This window comes from Salvelinus namaycush, chromosome 3 (genome assembly GCF_016432855.1).
Source record: "Salvelinus namaycush isolate Seneca chromosome 3, SaNama_1.0, whole genome shotgun sequence".
Classification (NCBI taxonomy): Eukaryota; Metazoa; Chordata; class Actinopteri; order Salmoniformes; family Salmonidae; genus Salvelinus; species Salvelinus namaycush.
The window spans coordinates 17,734,980-17,753,160 of record NC_052309.1 but is presented as its reverse complement, the minus strand read 5'-3'; the positions used below and the strand labels follow the sequence as shown (position 1 = coordinate 17,753,160).

General features: G+C 41.6%; 1 protein-coding gene across 1 annotated transcript in view; it reads right to left on the bottom strand.

The window, feature by feature from the left end:
* Positions 1 to 18,181, bottom strand: part of LOC120045038 (protein split ends-like) — a 54,562-nt gene extending 36,381 nt beyond the window's left edge. The window contains exons 1-5 of the mRNA XM_038989864.1: positions 17,832 to 18,181; positions 6,275 to 6,717; positions 5,844 to 6,150; positions 4,934 to 5,552; positions 4,314 to 4,870 (exon numbers count right to left, since the gene is read on the bottom strand). Of these exons, the coding sequence (XP_038845792.1) occupies positions 4,314 to 4,870; positions 4,934 to 5,552; positions 5,844 to 6,150; positions 6,275 to 6,717; positions 17,832 to 18,181 (2,276 nt within the window). The remainder of the gene's footprint in view (positions 1 to 4,313; positions 4,871 to 4,933; positions 5,553 to 5,843; positions 6,151 to 6,274; positions 6,718 to 17,831) is intronic.

Below are 18,181 nucleotides of genomic sequence, written 5' to 3'. Positions count from 1 at the left end.
CACTAACTTTTTGTGCCAGAGAGAATGACACAAAGTAATAAAGACGACTAGCTTGATTAAGCCTCCGCCATGTATATCTCACTAGGTCAGGGTAATTAAGCCTCCATACCTCCACTAATTCAAATATATACATGACATTCATGATTTCATGACTACAGTTTGTAGTGCAATTTCCTTTACGGTCCATAGAGGCATGTAAAACCGTATTAAAATCTCCCACCATAATAGAGTCTAGTGTTGCTTGTAGAGTGCAATTCTTGAGGTGGAGTACCTCTGCAAGATCACGGTCGAACCAGGGGCTGAACATGTTTTTAATTCTCCTTTTCTTTATGGGGGAGTGTTTAACAATATCACTGGAAATATCCAAAAAGAAGGTCCAAGCGTCTTCGACAGATCAAGCTCATTCTGTACCAATTTACAAAGGCCAGGTCATGAAGGAAGGCTTGCTCATTAAAGTTTTTTAGCAAGTGTCTATGACAAGGACAGGTCATTTCACTGAGCAGCCATTACGAACACAGGCTGTAAAACAGTGATCAATAACCAATTACAGAAAACACCAGACTGATACCTATCAGGATTGTTTGTGAGGATAACATCGAGGAGAGTAGCCTTTTCTGGGTGTTTGGAGTCATACCTTGTGGGATTGGTAATAATCTGAGAAAGATTAAGGGAGTCCCCATTGCTTTAGGACTTGGTCAGGTGGTTTAAGCATGTCCCAGTTTAGGTCACCTAGCAGGACAAATTCAAACTTAGTGTAAGAGGCCAGGAGAGAGCTTAGGGCAGGTAGGCTACAGTCCAGTGCTGATTGAGGACAATAAACACCCAGCAACAGTCAACAAAGAGCTATTTGAAAGTGTAATTCTTAAAACCAGCAAATAAAAGTGTTTGAGGACAGACTTTGGGGAGAACCGAGCACTGAAGGTGATCCTTGGTAAAGATTGCCACTCCCCCACCTTTGGAAGATCTGTCTTGCCGAAAAAGGTTGTAACCAGAAAGGTTAACATCAGTATTCAAAACACTTCTTAACCACGTCTCAGTAATGACAAACACATCTGGATTGTAGCTGTGAACCCACACTTTCAATTGGTCCATTTTAGGTAATAAGCTTCTAGTGTTAACGTGCAGAAAAGCCAGGCTTTTACGAGAGCAGAAATCAGTGAAACAGATATCAGGGCACAAGTCAGAATTGGGGCTAGCAACAGTAGATTGGCCAGGGTGTACATGCACATTTCCAGATATCATCAACAGTAATACAATCAAGGCACGGCAGAGGACAGGGAGAGATCTGCAGTGTTGATTTATGACATTTGAATGTGTATTAGATGGCAAAAATATCATATTATACAGCAATTTCATTAGGTAACATGAATACAAAGCCGGCAAGAGGTGGTTAGAATAGGATGGGAGGCCAAATGTTTGTGTAACCAATAGAGAGTCCCGATTGTGGGAACAAACAGTCTGTCCCACGGTTGGGTAAACTTATCCTCTGCAACAGAGGATAAGTTAGAGTTAACTGCACCTCAGATTGCAGCCCGAATAAATGCTTCACAAAGTTCAAGTAACAGACACATCAACTGTTCAGAGGAGATTGCGTGAAATCAGGCCTTCCTTGTCAAATTGCTGCAAAAAAAACACTACTAAAAGGACACCAATAAGAAGAAGCGACTCCACAGCATTCTGCAGCGATACGCCATGCCATCTGGTTTGCGCTTAGTGGGATTATCATATGTTTTCAACAGGACAATGAACCAACACACCTCCAGGCTGTGTAAGGGCTATTTGACCAAGGAGAGTAATGGAATGCTGCATCAGATGACCTGGCCTCCACAATCTCCCGACCTCAACCCAATTGAGAGGTTTGGGATGAGATGGACTGCAGAGTGAAGGAAAAGCAGCCAACAAGTGCTAAGCATATGTGGGAACTCCTTCAAGACTGTTGGAAAAGCATTCCTCATGAAGCTGGTTGAGAGAATGCCAAGAGTGTGCACAGCTGTCATCATGGAAAAGGGTGGCTACTTTGAAGAATCTCAAATATATTTTGATTTGTTTAACACTTTTTTGGTTACTACATGATTCCATATGTGTTGTTTCCTAGTTTTGATGTCTCCACTATTATTCTACAATGTGGAAAATAGTAAAAATAAATAAAAACCCTGGAATGAGTAGGTGTGTCCAAACTTTTGACTGGTACTGTATATAAGAAAAATGGATTTGTTTCTAAAACTAAATAATGCAATGTCATGAAATAAACAAATGTTGTATTAAATTGAATGTGTTATTTTTTACTTTTATCAAAAACAAAAGTCTTGTTGGAATCCACACACACAAACACATTTAGCAGAGAGGTAGACAACACAAACTACAGAGGTGTTACATCCTAACAAAGTTGTTACTAGGGTGGGACTAATTCTCCAGACAAGACAATGGGAGAAAGGATGGGATTTCATCATTCATTCATTCATTCATTAGGTCTTTATGAGAGACATGAAGGTTAGTTATAATGGTTAGGTTAGTTACACAAACACACTAGGGAACAGAAAGGTTATACATGTAGATTTCAAATAATAAAACAAATGTAAATGATCAATATAAAAGGTAATGCTTGTAGCCTCTGAACCATTCCCTGTTCACATGACCAAACAGACTTGCCTATACTGAGTCATGTCATCCTATTGGATGGTTTCTTTGGTCCAGCCTCATCAGGATACAGATTCGCATGAGTCATTCAACATCAACACCCTCGTTAAAAACTTGAGCAATCACCTAATGCTTTATGTCTCTCTGTAACACCTTTAATATGACTGATCTGTAGAATCTTTATAACAAGGTACGATTGAGTCATGGGAAGCGCAGCCAATCTCAGTTTAGCCAAAGGCTTCCAATACGAAGACACAAGGGGTGTGTTTACACATGCAGCCCAGTTCTGATTTATTCCACTAATTTGTCTTTTGAACAATCACATCAGAAATGTTTCTGATCTGATTGGTCAAAAGACCAATTAGTGAAAAAAAGATCAGAATTGGGCTGCCTGCGTAAACACAGCCACAGAGATGCACACGCACATCCACAGAGATGCACACGCACATCCACGTTTTCCACAGCAGTACAATTTTCATGAAGTTATTAGATTACTTTAGGGCAGTGATGGGCAACTTTTTTGAAGACCCTGGGATCAATTTCCCAATTATTAATTTTTTGGAACTTAGTCGGGGTCTCAACTTACGAGTTAGAATAGTAGGTAAGGTGCAATTTTGAAATTTGATTGTCAATCAGCAGTTTTACTGATAGTTTAGCGGCCGGCTATCTAATTATCATGGTCGAATTACTGGCTGGGGGGACCCCATTAATTTTGTTAGTCACTTTCACTCAGATATCATTTTGAAAATTGAAAAAAATTCTCTCCACCCTATGGAAAAATGTGTAGAATTGCAGGAAATTAGCTGTAAAACAGCTTATTTTCCTCTCCACCTCATGACAAAATGAGTGTGGTATGTTTGTGGGTACGCAGAACTGCGAACAACTGCAGCCCCTCATGATGAGTTCAGATTTTTTGTGGCCCCCACCCCCATCAAAGTTGCCCATCTTTCCTTTAGGGGATTGTGCTTTAATGAGATCTGCATGTTGGAGTAGTGTCATGCGCCACACAGACAAACATACCATGACATCAGCTTACACACTCCCTTCACACCAAATGCCCACGACACCAACACACTGAGATCTAACTCTTACCAAGCGTTTCAATTGACTTAATCTATTAGACAAAACACTTTCCTATACTAAAGTCTTTGATAAAGCGACAGGTTTTGTGCTCAAATCTGTATTTTGTGCCACAGCTGTACAGATCCAATAAAATCCTCCCAATTGCATCCTGCTGAGTTTCTACAAGCAGCTATACTGACTGTCCCACATCCATAAATCAGGCTTGTTGCCTGGCCTGATTAACTGGTTGTATAAAAGTATTCTCAGACAAATTGGCAAGTTTTCCACTCTAATCAGACTTGTGCCACCCTGCACTGACAGCACAGGAAAAGAGAATGTTAGCATAATTGACATAGTTCTGTTAGAAGATGAAAGAGGACGTCTGAATGAGAGTTCAGTGAGGATACAGGGACGTTAGTAGGTGTGTGTGGATGAGGAGACAGAGCAACAGAAACGTGTGTGTTGCTTTTGGAGACCACCTGCTGCTTTTGCAGACTAAATAACTAGTGCAGCCATAATTTATGACACCCAAGTGGTAACACAATTCTGGGGAACTGAGACAGTGATGGAGTGTGTGTGTGCTCGTGTGTGTGTGGTTTGGGAGTGGGACTGACCTTGGCTTGACTGCTGATACTTTATTTGTTCGGCTGATGGGACCAGTAGAAGAGGTTGTGGTGGTCTCCTCAAACGGGTTATTTGAAGAGTTGTCATCATATGAAGTGGTAGGAGAGACTTCCTCAAAAGGATTATTGCACACGATGGCCTCTGCCTCTCTATTCTGCTTCATCTGTTGTTCAACTTTGTCCAACTTTACCCTCACCTCCTCATGCCTTCTCTTTTCCTCCATCTGTGCATTCCTCTTTTCTTCCTGTCCTCTCAACTCCTCTTTTTTCATATTTTCTTTCGCCTCCATCAGTTTTCTCTGCTCCTCATCTCTCCTCTCCTCTTCCCTTTCTTCTTCAAGCCTCGTTCCTTCTTCTTCTTCCTTTCTCAACATCTGCTCTATTCTCCTTATCCTTTCCTCCTCATTCCTCATCTTCCTCTGCTCTTCTTCCTTTCTCCACATATCATCCTCCTCTGCCCTTCTTAGCCTTTCTTCCTTTTCCCTAATCATCCTCAGCTCTTCCTCCTTTCTCAGCCTATCTTCCGCTTCTCTCTGAATTCTTTCGTCCTCCTCCATCCTCTTTATCCCCATTTCCTCTCTCAGCCAATCTTCCTCTGCGGTCTTCCTCACTCTTTCTTCCTCCTCCCTCATTCTGCTCTCCTCCTTTCTCAGCCTATCCTCCTCTCTCTTAATTATTTGTTCTTCCTCCTCAATCCTCCTCCTCCTTTCTTCCTCCTCCTTCCTCAGCCTATCCTCCTCTCTCTTCATTCTTTCTTCTTCAGCCTCTCTCTTCATTCTTTGTTCTCCCTCCTCAAACCTCCTCCTTTCTTCCTCCTCCTCCTTCCTCACTCTGTCCTCCTCTCTCTTCATTATTTCTTCTTCCGCCTCAATCCTCTTCTTTTCTTCTTCCTCCTCCCTCAGCCTATCATCCTCTCTCTTCATTCTTTCTTCTTTAGCCTCTCCCTTCATTCTTTCTTCTTTAGCCTCTCTCTTCATTCTTTCTTCACCCCTCCTTCTTTCATCTTCTTCCTCCTCCCTTATTCTTCTCAGTATATCCTCCTGTTCCCTCCTTAGTCTTTCTTCCTCCTCCCTCATCTTCCTCTCCTCTTCCTCTCTTCTTTGCATATCCTCCTCCTCCTGTTCTCTCCTAATCTGTTCTTCCTCCTTAATCCTCTCATCTTTCTCCCTCTTCAATCTTTCCTCCACCTCCCTCATTTTCCTCTTGTCCTCCTTTCTCAGTATATCCTCTCTCCTCATTCTTTCATGTTCTTCTCTCCTAATTCTCTCCTCTTCTTCCCACCTCTCTTGTCCCTCCATTTCTCTCGTTTTCTCCTCTAACCTCCACTTTTCCTGGTCTTCCTTCCAAACCCTGTCCTCTCCCTCCACCTTCAGTCTCCTCTCCCCCTGTTCCTCTTCTAGCCTTATTTCTTCCCCCTCCTCCGTAATCCTGCTTTTCTCTTGTTCCTCCTTCCTTATCCTCTCTTCCTCGTCTAACTTCTTACTCTCCTGCTCTTCCTTTCTCGTCCTCTCCTCATCCAACATAACCCTCTCTTCCTCCTCTGCCCAGCTCGAAGGCTGCTTCAGGGCCCTGAAAGAGTCCATGGAGGTGCCGGAGCTCTTACGACCCTGGGCCTTGCGCAGGTCTTCCATGGAGCCATGGCCTGAGCTGGCCAGGCTAAAGTTGGAGCCGGTGCGGGCGCTCCGGGGCTGGGGCTCCTCTGTGTACATGTGAGTGCCATTGATGCACAGGTTACTCTGCTCTGCAAGCGGGGCAGGAATCTTAGAGCGCCCTAGGGACAGGGAACTGCCTGTGCGCTTATGGGTCTGAAACGTGAATTTATTTTTACCTTTGGATGAGAAAGAAACGGGGAAAGGTTAGATCTGCAAACACATACTGTGTAACATAAGCGTTTTCAAATAGATAATGCTGCTATATTTTCAACTGAATGTACAGCCTGTGATGATCCTCACCGTCAGAGGAGTCCACATTGAGGCCTGTGGAGCGGCTGCCACTCAGTGAGGACTTCTTCTCAGGCAGAGGGCCCAGGACAGACATAGACTGAGACAGTCCATGACGCTGCAGGTTAGACTTGGGAGAAAACAGAGACTTCAGCTTGTTTTTCTTCTTTTTCTCTCCTTTGTCTGCACCCCCCTTCCCTACCCCCTCTCCCTCCCCCTCGCTGTCCGTCAGAACCTGGGTGAAGGACGGTACCACGGCAGACGCAGTGTCCGACAGACCCTCCTTTTTGCCTCGCACCTTGTCCTTGAACTTTCCCAGGCGGGAGCGTGGCTTGTCTGTAGCAGAGAGGTCAAACATGCTGGCTGTCATGTTATTCTTCATAAACTGGATGTCCACCTGCACCTCTCCCTGGTCTTTGTCTGGCTTGCCTGCCTTGTCCAGCAGTTTATGCCATCTGTCGAGAGAAAATCTGTATTATTTATCAAAAAACTTCAACCGAATATAACTGGTATAAAAGAAATGCTGTTCTTCTCCAAGAGATGTCACAAGAACTAAAGGTGTAAGTTAATGAGGCAGTGAAAAAATAATCAACATAATATTTTATTTTTCAGATGCCTGCTGTCTCCTCCAGGGGTTCATGGCCATTGAAAATAACTTGTGAGCTCAGAAATAACTTGACATATGTAGGCATTAACCACTTCTTTTCAGATAACACACACACTGTTCAGACTGACTGATCTGTCTGAATAATCCCAGTCTGAAAGCAGAGGAAGGCTGAGGATCCAATAACGTATATTCACCTGCCTCTGGGCCTCCCCTCCAGCTATAAAAAAAGACAGTGTCTACATGTTGATAGCTTTTCACAAATAAAGAACGCTTTCACCCCTAGCATAGCTTTATTTAAAAGGATGCTATTTTTTTCCCTTTTTGTTGCAGGGTTCCAAGGGTTTATCATAACCAAGTGAATAATTCCAGTAAGTAGGGGCTGATGCCATTTTTCCTTTTACTGTTTAGAGTTCCTCCATGGAAACAGTGATCAGTACAGTAGCTCTCTCTGAATTGGCCCAAGGGTGGAGGGACCAGCGGAAATGACTGATGATGCGCTGAGTGTTCTGGAGAGTCAGTGTTTGGGCAATAATGATTCATACTAAATGTTCACCAGCAGGAACATTATGCATTTCATTCTATTTCTATCACTGTGCCGTCCTAATAAATTGTTGTCACTACTCTGTTAAGACTGAATACCATGCCTTAAAACACTAATGTACAATAAAAGGCTACTAAAAAGGGGGAACCGGGTTCCAGGAGTGAAATAATTTTGCAATGTAAAATTGAATTGATAAATTACATTAGTGGGTTCTGAGTGATTTTTTCCCACCCCTGCTACATGCTATCAAATCAAATATATTTATATAGCCCTTCTTACATCAGCTGATATCTCAAAGTGCTATGCATGCTAAATACTGTGGGAGTCAATTCCAATCAATTTAGGTTCATATTTAATTAATGACTTTAGAAATCCCCAGGCATTTGTCTATTTATGAATGTGGTTCACAAAATAGAAAATTAGAATACCATAAATATAATTCCTCTATGCCTAAAGTCTGTTTCATTTAGTGGTTCACTTGTACAGAAGATTCCTTTTGAGGATATGAAGGTCAAAGTACAGAGACTCACATTGTTAGAATTCTTCAACAAAGAGAATTCTTCACGCTGACTGGTTCAATGACCCTCAATAAATCACTATTGTATAAAACATCAAACAAGAGGGGTTAGTCTGTCTGTTTGTATTCTACATGTCATTATGTTATTTTAGAAGGTACATACATCTGTCAAAACAATCACTAATTTATAGTTTGGAACTGAACAATTAAGAGCTGAGGCAGCAGTAAAAGTCTCTGTCAAGCAAAACCCATAAGGCCTGAGGTTGTCTCTTCCTCAAACTCTTTCCTGAAAAAACAACCCAGTTGAAGTCGAGGGAAATGAAAAAGGACGAGGACAGGAAGAGACAGCTAGGGGCTTTAGATCTGCAAGGTTAGGGTGTGTGTGTGTGTGTGTGTGTGTGTGTGTGTGTGTGTGTGTGTGTGTGTGGCAATGAGTACCCTCTTGGAGGTTACAAAAATAAAATGAACAATGAACACAATGCCGTGACTGCAGCTTCTTATCTTCAGTGAAGCACTCAATGTGAATCCAAACAGAAAGGCAATGAAAGAGACTGGCTACTCACAGAATGACAAATGTGATGAATCATTGAATGGGGTGAGAGAGAGCATCAACTCACTCCATCACTATTACTGCAGCTGTGTTTTAGAGAGGACCGAATGGGGAAAGGTAGCACAAGGTAAGTAGGGGTGTCAGCTGGGGTGGCAGGTAGCCTAGTGGTTAGAGCATTGGGCCAGTAACTAAAAGGTTGCTGGTTCGAATACCCAAGGAACATAACCCTTATTTTCTCCAGGGTCACTATACTACTATGGTTAACCTAGTAGAACAACACATTTACCGAGACCTATCTGCTGTGTGACAATAAAACACATATTTTATATATTTCTTTATTGTCCATTGCTGTTATTAATTCACAGGAAAGATAGAGCAATACATTTGGGAATTGTACAACAATCCAAAAACAAAGCGGTCAGGCTTGCTCAACCTGTCCCTCTATTGAGTCAATTACTGTGCAATGTACAGAGAAATTACAGAATTGATGGACATTACTATATGTCCTAGCTGTCATTAAAATCCCTTGCGAACTGACGACACATATACATTTTTGTAAGTGCTATGAGAAATATTTTGAGCATTACATCGCTGCGATGGAGACTGTATGAGAGAAATGTGAAAGATGTCACACACACACACACACCTCCTCAGTCCTCACTTAACTTCTTATGGCTGCAATCCGGGTAACGGAATCGATATGACAACAACCAGTGAAAGTGCAGGGCGCCAAATTCAAAAAACAGAAATCTCATAATTAAAATTCCTCAGACATACTTGTGTCTTATACCATTTTAAAAGGTAATCTTGTTGTTAATCCCACCAAAGTGTCCGATTTCAAATATGCTTTTCAGCGAAAGCACTACAAACAATTATGTTAGGTCACACCAAACCACAATAAGCACAGCCATTTTTCCAGCGAAAGATAGCAGTCACAAAAAGCAGAAATATAGCTAAAATTAATCACTAACCTTTGATGATCTTCATCAGATGACACTCATAGGACTTCATATTACACAATACATGCATGTTTTGTTTGATAAAGTTCATATTTATATAAAAAAATCTGAGTTTACATTGGCGCGTTACATTCACTAGTTCCAAAATCATCAAGTGATTTTGCATAGCCACATCGTTTCAACAGAAATACTCATCATAAATGTAGATGATAATACAAGTTATACACATGGAATTATAGATATACCTCTCCTTAATGCAACCACTGTGTCAGATTTCAAAAAAACTTTACGGAAAAAGCAAACCATGCAATAATATGAGACGGAGCTCAGAACAAGAGTCAAATTAGCCGCCATGTTGGAGTCAACAGAAACCAGAAATTACATGATAAATATTCCCTTACCTTTGATGATCTTCATCACAATGCACTCCCAGGAATCCCAGGTCCACAATAAATGCTTGATTTGTTCGATAATGTCCGTTATTTATGTCCAATTAGCTACTTTGGTTAGCGCGTTTGGTAAACAATTCCAAAGTCACAAAGCGCGTTCACTAAAACGTGACGAAATGTCCAAAAGTTCCGTAACAGTCAGTAGAAACATGTCAAATGATGTATTGAATCAATCTTTAGAATGTTGTTAACATACATCTTGAATAACGTTCCAAGCGGAGAATTAGATTGACTTCAGAAGAGCGGTGGAACAGAGGTCCTCCTCATGTGAATGCGCATGTGAAAGCATGGTCAGCTCGTGGCAGACCTGACTAATTCCTGTCTCCTTCGGCCCCCCTTCACATTAGAGTCATCAGACAAAGTTCTATTGACATCTAGTGGAAGCCGTAGGAAGTGAAAACTCATCCATATCTCGCTGTAATTTCAATGGGAGCTTGGTTGAAAATCTACCTGCCTCAGAAAAAATTCAAACAGGAAGTGGAACTTCTCAGGTTTTTGCCTGCCATATGAGTTATGTTATACTCACAGACATAATTCAAACAGTTTTAGAAACTTCAGAGTGTTTTCTATCCAATGCGAATAATAATATGCATATATTAGCAACTGGGACTGAGGAGCAGGCAGTTTACTATGGGCACCTCTGTGCACCTTTCATCCAAATCACTCAATACTGCCCCTGCAGTCATAAGAAGTTAACATACATCTTGAATAACGTTCCAACCGGAGAATTACATTGACTTCAGTTGAGCGTTGGAACGGAGCTGCCTCTCACGTGAACGCGCGTGGTCACCTCATGGCAGTGGTTACTCATTCCTGTCTCCTTCGGCCCCCCCTTCACAGTAGAGTCATCAGACAAAGTTCTATTGACTGTTGACATCTAGTGGAAGCCGTAGGAAGTGAAAACTCATCCATATCTCGCTGTAATTTCAATGGGAGCTTGGTTGAAAAACTACCAGCATCAGAAAAAATCCAAACAGGAAGTGGAACTTCTCAGGTTTTTGCCTGCCATATGAGTTCTGTTATACTCACAGACATAATTCAAACCGTTTTAGAAACTTCAGAGTGTTTTCTATCCAATACTAATAATATAATGCATATATTAGCAACTATGACTGAGGAGCAGGCCGTTTACTCATCCAAGCTACTCAATACTGCCCCTGCAGCCATAAGAAGTTAATGTGGGTGTGTCCATGAGTAAACAAGTGATTTGTTTATGTAACACCTCTCCCTTATGAGAGAGTCCATTGAGTCTAAAAATACTGATCCAGCATGGAATATTAGGCAGCTTCACACACCCTGTTACTGAGTGACTGAATTCCCCCCAAATACTCATTCTGTCCTACTCCTCCCTGCTAGTTTGTGGAATACTGTGCCAGAACGTCAGGGAAAGACATGCCTGCTCCTGGAATTTACCTAGGGGTCACATCGCTTACAGAAAAACGACATGATTTCACGTGGAAAATTACGACTTCACATTAAATTTAACATGATAAATCATGTGAAAATGTGTTTTTGGAACACTTCATGTGACAACATTTTTCACATGTGTAGTTTCATGATATCACATGTTGCTTTACATGTTGTCACATGGTATCACATTAACTTCACATGTGATCATATGAAAACATGTGTTTTTGGAACACTTCACAAAAGGGATAGCAGTCACAACTGTTACATTGTAGTGGCTGAGTAGTTACAGTACCAGTCAAAAGTTTGGACTCACCTACTCATTCAAGGGATTTTCTTTATTTTGACTATTTTCTACTTTGTATAATAATAGTGAATATATCAAAAATTATTAAATAACACATATGGAATCATGTAGTAACCAAAAAAAGTGTTAAAATATATTTGTATTTGTTTATGTTTGAGATTCTTCAAAGTAGCCACCCTTTGCCTTGACAGCTTTGCGCACTCTTGGCATTCTCTTAACCAGCTTCATGAGGTAACCAGCTTCATGAGGTAATCACCTAGAATGCATTTCAATTAACAGGTGTGCCTTGTTAAAAGTTCATTTGTGTAATTTCTTTCCTTTTGAATGAATTTGAGCCAATCAGTTGTGTTGTGAGAAGGTAGGGATGGTATACAAAAGATTGCCCTATTTGGTAAAAGACCAAGTCCATATTATGGCAAGAACAGCTCAAGTAAGCAAAGAGAAACGACAGTCCATCATTACTTGAGGACATGAAGGTCAGTCAATGAGGAACATTTAAAGAACTTTGAAAATTTCTTCAAATGCAGTCGCAAAAACCATCAAGCGCTATGATGAAACTGGCTCTCATGAGTTACCTCCGCTGCAGAGGATAAGTTCATTAGAGTTACCAGCCACAGAAATTGCAGCCCAAATAAGTTCAAGTAACAGACACATCTCAACATCAACTTTTCAGAGGAACCTGCGTGAATCAGGCATTCATGGTCAAATTGCTGCAAAGAAACAACTACTAAAGGACACCAATAAGAAGAGCCTTGCTTGGGCCAAAACACGAGCAATGGACATGAGACCGGTGGGAATCTGTCCTTTGGTCTGATGAGTCCAAATTTGAGACCGGCGTGTCTTTGTGAGATGCAGAGTAGGTGATCGGATGATCTCCACATGGGTGATTCCCACCGTGAAGCATGGAGGAGGAGGTGTGATGGTGTGTGGGTGCTTTGCTGATGGCACTGTCAGGGATTTATTTTGAATTCAAGGCACACTTAACCAGCATGGCTACCACAGCATTCTGCAGCGATACGCCATCCCAACTGGTTTGCGCTTAGTGGGACTATCATTTGGTTTTCAACAGGACAATGACACAACACACCTCCAGGCTGTGTAAGGGCTATTTCACCAAGAAGGAGAGTGATGTAGTGCTGCATCAGAAGACCTGGCCTCCACAATCACCCAACGTCAACCCAATTGAGATGGTTTGGGATGAGTAAAACCACAGAGTGTAAGAAAAGCAGCCAACAAGCATATTTGGGAACTCCTTCAAGACTGTTGGTAAAGCATTCCAGGTGAAGCTGGTTGAGAGAATATAAAGTGTGCAAAGCTGTCATCAAGGCAAAGGGTGGCTACTTTGAAGAATCGCAAATATATACACTTCCGTTCAAAAGTTGTGTCACTTAGAAATGTCCTAGTTTTTTTGTGTCCATTAAAATAACATCAAATTGATCAGAAATACAGTGTAGACATTGTTAATGTTGTAAATGACTATTGTAGCTGGAAACGGCAGATTTTTTATGGAATATCTACATAGGCGTGTTATCCCATCCAAGTTAATCATTTTAATAAGGCTAACTGATCATTAGAAAACCATTTTGCAATTATGTTAGCACAGCTGAAAACTGTGGTTCTGATTAAAGAAGCAATAAAACTGGCCTTCTTTAGACTAGTTGAGTATCTGGAGCATCAGAATTTGTGGGTTCGATTACAGGCTCAAAATGGCCAGAAACAAAGACCTTTCATTTGAAACTCATCAGTCTATTCTTGTTCTGAGAAATGAAGGCTATTCCGTGCGAGAAATTGCCAAGAAACTGAAGATCTCGTACAACGCAGTGTACTACTCCCTTCACAGAACAGACAAACTGGCTCTAACCAGAATAGAAAGAGGAGTGGGAGGCCCCGGTGCACAACTGAGCAAGAGGACAAGTACATTAGTGTCTTGATTGAGAAACCTACGCCTCACAAGTCCTCAACTGGCAGCTTCATTAAATAGTACCCGCAAAAAAAACAGTCTCAACGTCAACAGTGAAGAGGCGACTCTGGGATACTGGCCTTCACAGAGGCCGACATCTCCATGGTTCATGTTCCGCCTTTAGAAAAGGGAGGGCTTGCAGGTATACGCAAACACAGTTCAGAGTTAGTAAGAAATCATTTCCAGCGGCTAGTGAGAATTGGCAGTGAGGCTGTTTAAACATGACCATTAACAGTTATCTGCTTTAAGTCAAACATAACAGTCTGTGTGGGAGCTGGTAAAGCCACAGTCAAGTCCCTACCCCCTGAGAGGGAGGGAGAGCACAGAGACAGAAATGTGTTTGTTTTTCACCGAAAAACACTCCAGAATGTGAGGCTAAGTCTGGATTTGGGCCCCACAGAAATCAGGTACACCACAGTCAACAATGAGAAATCAGAGCAGAACAAACCATGAGAAAACTTCCTCAATATGGCTCAAAGTGTGTGTGCATTGGTTTTATATAAGATTTTATGAAGCACTCAAAACGATAATCCTGTGGGATGCTGCAAAAGTTGATAGTATTGTATACAATGGCTAAGGTGGATGAACCAGGTTGTATGAGTTGGCATGGACATCCTTTGACCAGAAAAAGAAAAATTGAGAGGCTTTGAGGAGTGCATATGAAAGTAGGTCTGGGATGAATTCAGGTCTGAGAAAACATGTTCTGCTGAAGTTTGGCATTTGAGCTAAAGGGCAACGATAACAATAATGTCAGATGAACCTATCACTGTCACACAGCAAAAAGGGCTATCAGCCGTGGAGATCCTCAGCTCTGTCTCCAGACTGACTCCTACTCAGATTGCATGAAACCAATTACTATCATGGAGAATGCACTTTCAAGTGGAACTGACAGCATTTTAGCACCAGGACGAATATGACAAAATGTTGTTGTTTTTTAAATCTGACAAGCAAGCAAAAGATATGGTCATTTTCAAGATTTCATAAATTCTTAGAACGTTTGGGTATTACATATACTAAAGAATTTGTGGAAATTCTATAGCAAAATAGAGTGGGAAAGCGGCCGTGCATTTGGACAATTAATAGACACTGCAGTAAATAAAACATCTGTCTCATCCAGGACTGGAGTATACGCAGACCGGTGGACCATAACCAATCAGAGCTACAGTAGGCCTTATGCAAACAAGCCATTTGCACACAGGCCTGCCATCATTCACTTTGAATTGGACTGTGTGTTTACAGGCAGTTGCGACATTAGATCATTAAAACGCATTCGCCAAAAGCCACAAAAATACACCTGAATGATTTTCTGCAAATATGTCAATGCCAATTACATTTCCAAACTTTACATTCCTATTGATCAAACAACCATGAAAAAGGTAAGCTCTCTCTCTCCCTTAGTTATGCACATCAACAACAAAAAGATCAACTAATGTTAGCCAGAGAAAGATGAGCTAACATCTAACGAAGGAACATTAGATAAACCCTCAAACATTTTCAGCTAGTTGGCCTTCAAAATTGCACTGATAAACAATGGAGAATTGTAGCCTACTTGTCCTTCTGCAGCTTGCCTGCCAACAATGCATGCTTGTCTCAATTAAGCACCCAAAGCTAACTGGCTAAAGTTGGCTAGCTAGCTACTTCCAGACACAAATGAGAGAACACCTCGCTCTGACCATTTTACTTGCCCTACCAGAGTTGGTTAGGCTGTTTACACGTTATCTAGAGCGTTTGTGACTAACTATTACTTTCATTGCCTATGTTTATTGACATCAGCCATAATCAGCGGATGTTGCGTGTATGTAAATTCATCAGTTATTCTGTGCTCTGGCACACTCAGATGAGAGTGCTCTGAAATCGGAGTAGATAGATAGCCAGAGTGAATTTGCGAATGCAAGCGATATGCTAACTGAATAACAGTTGTTCAAGTTTTTGCTAGCTAACCAAATGACACCTGCATCGCTAGCTGTGTATAGCCATCGAAAAACAATGAGGGGAAAATGTCAGTCACTCACCCACTCCTGGAATGACATGACATCCTCCTAGCAGCTAGCTAACGTTAGGCTCCGTGTTTTTAGCTTGCTATATCAATAGATCCGCTAGCCTATTAGCCACGTTATGACTGACTTGTGATCATTGCCCTTGCTAGTTTGATTGTATTGTCATTCCAGGCCTTAGTTACATTCGTCCGTTTCTGTCAAAAATATTGAGCCATAAAGGTAATCAGAAAGATCAAGATGCAATAACCAAAGTAGACTTACTCTAATACAGTCTAACCAAGAAGTGCTCTCCTTATACATAAAAAGACCCAGCAATATCCACTTTCAAGTGCCCCCTTCCCAGACATCAGTGTGTGTGTGCGTGCACATCACCTGCTGTTTTGTGTATAGCAGCTAAATAAGCTATTGGCGTAGAGACAGCTTAGTGGGATGTATACCGAACAAAATGTAAATGCAACATGCAACAATTTTAATAATTTTACTGAGTTACAGTTCATATAAGGAAATAAGTCATTAGGCCTTAATCTATGGATTTCACATGACTGGGCAAGGGCGCTGCCATGGGTGGGCCTGGCTCCCCCCAACAGATTGAGTTTTTCCTCACAAAAGGGCTTCATTACAGAAAGAAATATGCCTCAGCAGTGCACCCCCTCAGACAATATCGCAGGTAAAGAATCCGGATGTGGAGGTCCTGGGCTGACGTGGTTACACGTGGTCTGTAGTTGTGAGGCCGGTTGGACATACTGCCAAATTCTCTAAAATGACGTTGGAGACGGCTAATGGTAGAGAAATTAACATTTAATTATCTGGCAACTGCTCCTGGACATTCCTGCAGTCAGCATGCCAATTGCACACTCCCTCAAAACTTGAGGCATCTGTGGTATTGTGTTCTGTGACAAAACTGCACATTTTAGAGTGGCCTTTTATTGTCCACAGCACAAGGTGCACCTGTTTAATCAGCTTCTTGATATGCCACACCTGTCAGATGGATTGATTATCTTGGCAAAGGAGAAATGCTCACTAACAAGTATGTAAACAAATTTGAGCTTAAAATGTGAGAGAAATATATGTGCGTATGAAAAATGTTGGGATATTTTATTTCAGCTCATGAAAGATGTGGCCAACACTTTACATGTTGCGTTTATATTTTTGTTCCAGATTATATTTCAAGAAGTTGTGAAATAAATAAGCCTGCAGCCTAATTAATAAACACCTGCTGCTCAACTCTTTAACAAAGACTTCACTTAATGTGTGAAGGAAAACAGTAACAGTTTGACCGAAGACCCAGCAGGAAAGTTGTTTATCCTTTTGCAGTATTTATTATATTATTTCAGTTAGACTGTGTTAGCAATAAACTGTACCAGCAAAGCCTTCCTAGTAATTCTACCATTAAGCAAAGAGCAATAATGAGGAAGGTCAGCCAGAGGCTTCAGTAATGCAAACCCATTGGTTAATTGGTTAGGAGAGGAGGCCTGTAATAAAATCAATGAGTTCCTTTACAGATATTCAGAAAGAGAGAGAACACTGATATGAACTAAAGACTCACAGGAGAGGCAATTAGTGAGGTATTGCCTTTGGGGACTCCCTAAAAACACGCCACTTCGATACATCTACGACCGGAAGTGACTTTTCATAGCAGGTTAGGAACATTTTCCTTAACCTAATTCTCATAACCTGCTACGACAAAGTCACTTCCAGTCATAGCTGTATCGAAGTGTATATTTGGGAATCTCGCTCATAATGGGATGTTGTGCTCCTCACATGCGCCACTGTTATGATCGGGCTAAATCAGTAGACTGCCCAGGCTGCTAAAAAAAACAGTGTCACTCAATGGGAGGGGAAGGCATGAGGAGCGAAGTAAAAAGCAACGGGAGAAAGCGCTGTTATTCCATTGGCTTGTTTCACTCTAACAACTGGTTGTTGCACCTCTGCTGGGTGAATTAACTGACAGAGTAAAACTGTGGGACAACATTTTTAGGCCTATGGCCTGCTCTTATAACTTACTACATTATAACATTTTGGTTACATGTTGAGTCAGATGATTATTATATAATTGGAATATGGTGCAGTCCCTGTTCTTGTTTAATTACAACCCCTACTGAAGACAAATATTGGTGACAAATATTGTGGCGCTCCATTATTGCCTTAGGCTATTTCAACAACTACAGTGATTCATTTTAAAAGGAATTATGGAACTAACTCCAAAGCCCTTTCTGGAGCAATCTAGAAATAGTACGGCTGTGCCTATTACTGGACAGAGACTGAGAACACTCACTCAGTCTTATTACGGGATTTAACCTCGCTGAGCTCCAACAGGTTGATGACTGCTTGGCCGAGCAACTTGTCAGGTCCCACGAGAGCCCGGTGCATTACGTGGACGTGCAACGTACACTTTTCTGTGTTACCGTTGTGGAAGAGCGGCAGCTCGAACGTGGCCTCTTCTTTCCACACCGGTGCCACGCTCTTCTCTGCCACCGATGTAGCGAATTTATCCTTGGCCACTTGCATGATGGCGTATGCGTCGTTGGTGCCATTTTCCCCCTTTATCCTCAGGCTTCTTGACTGAACCACAGTTACCTGTACACTGGTCGGATACCACTGTCGGCTCTGGTCTGATAGAGACAT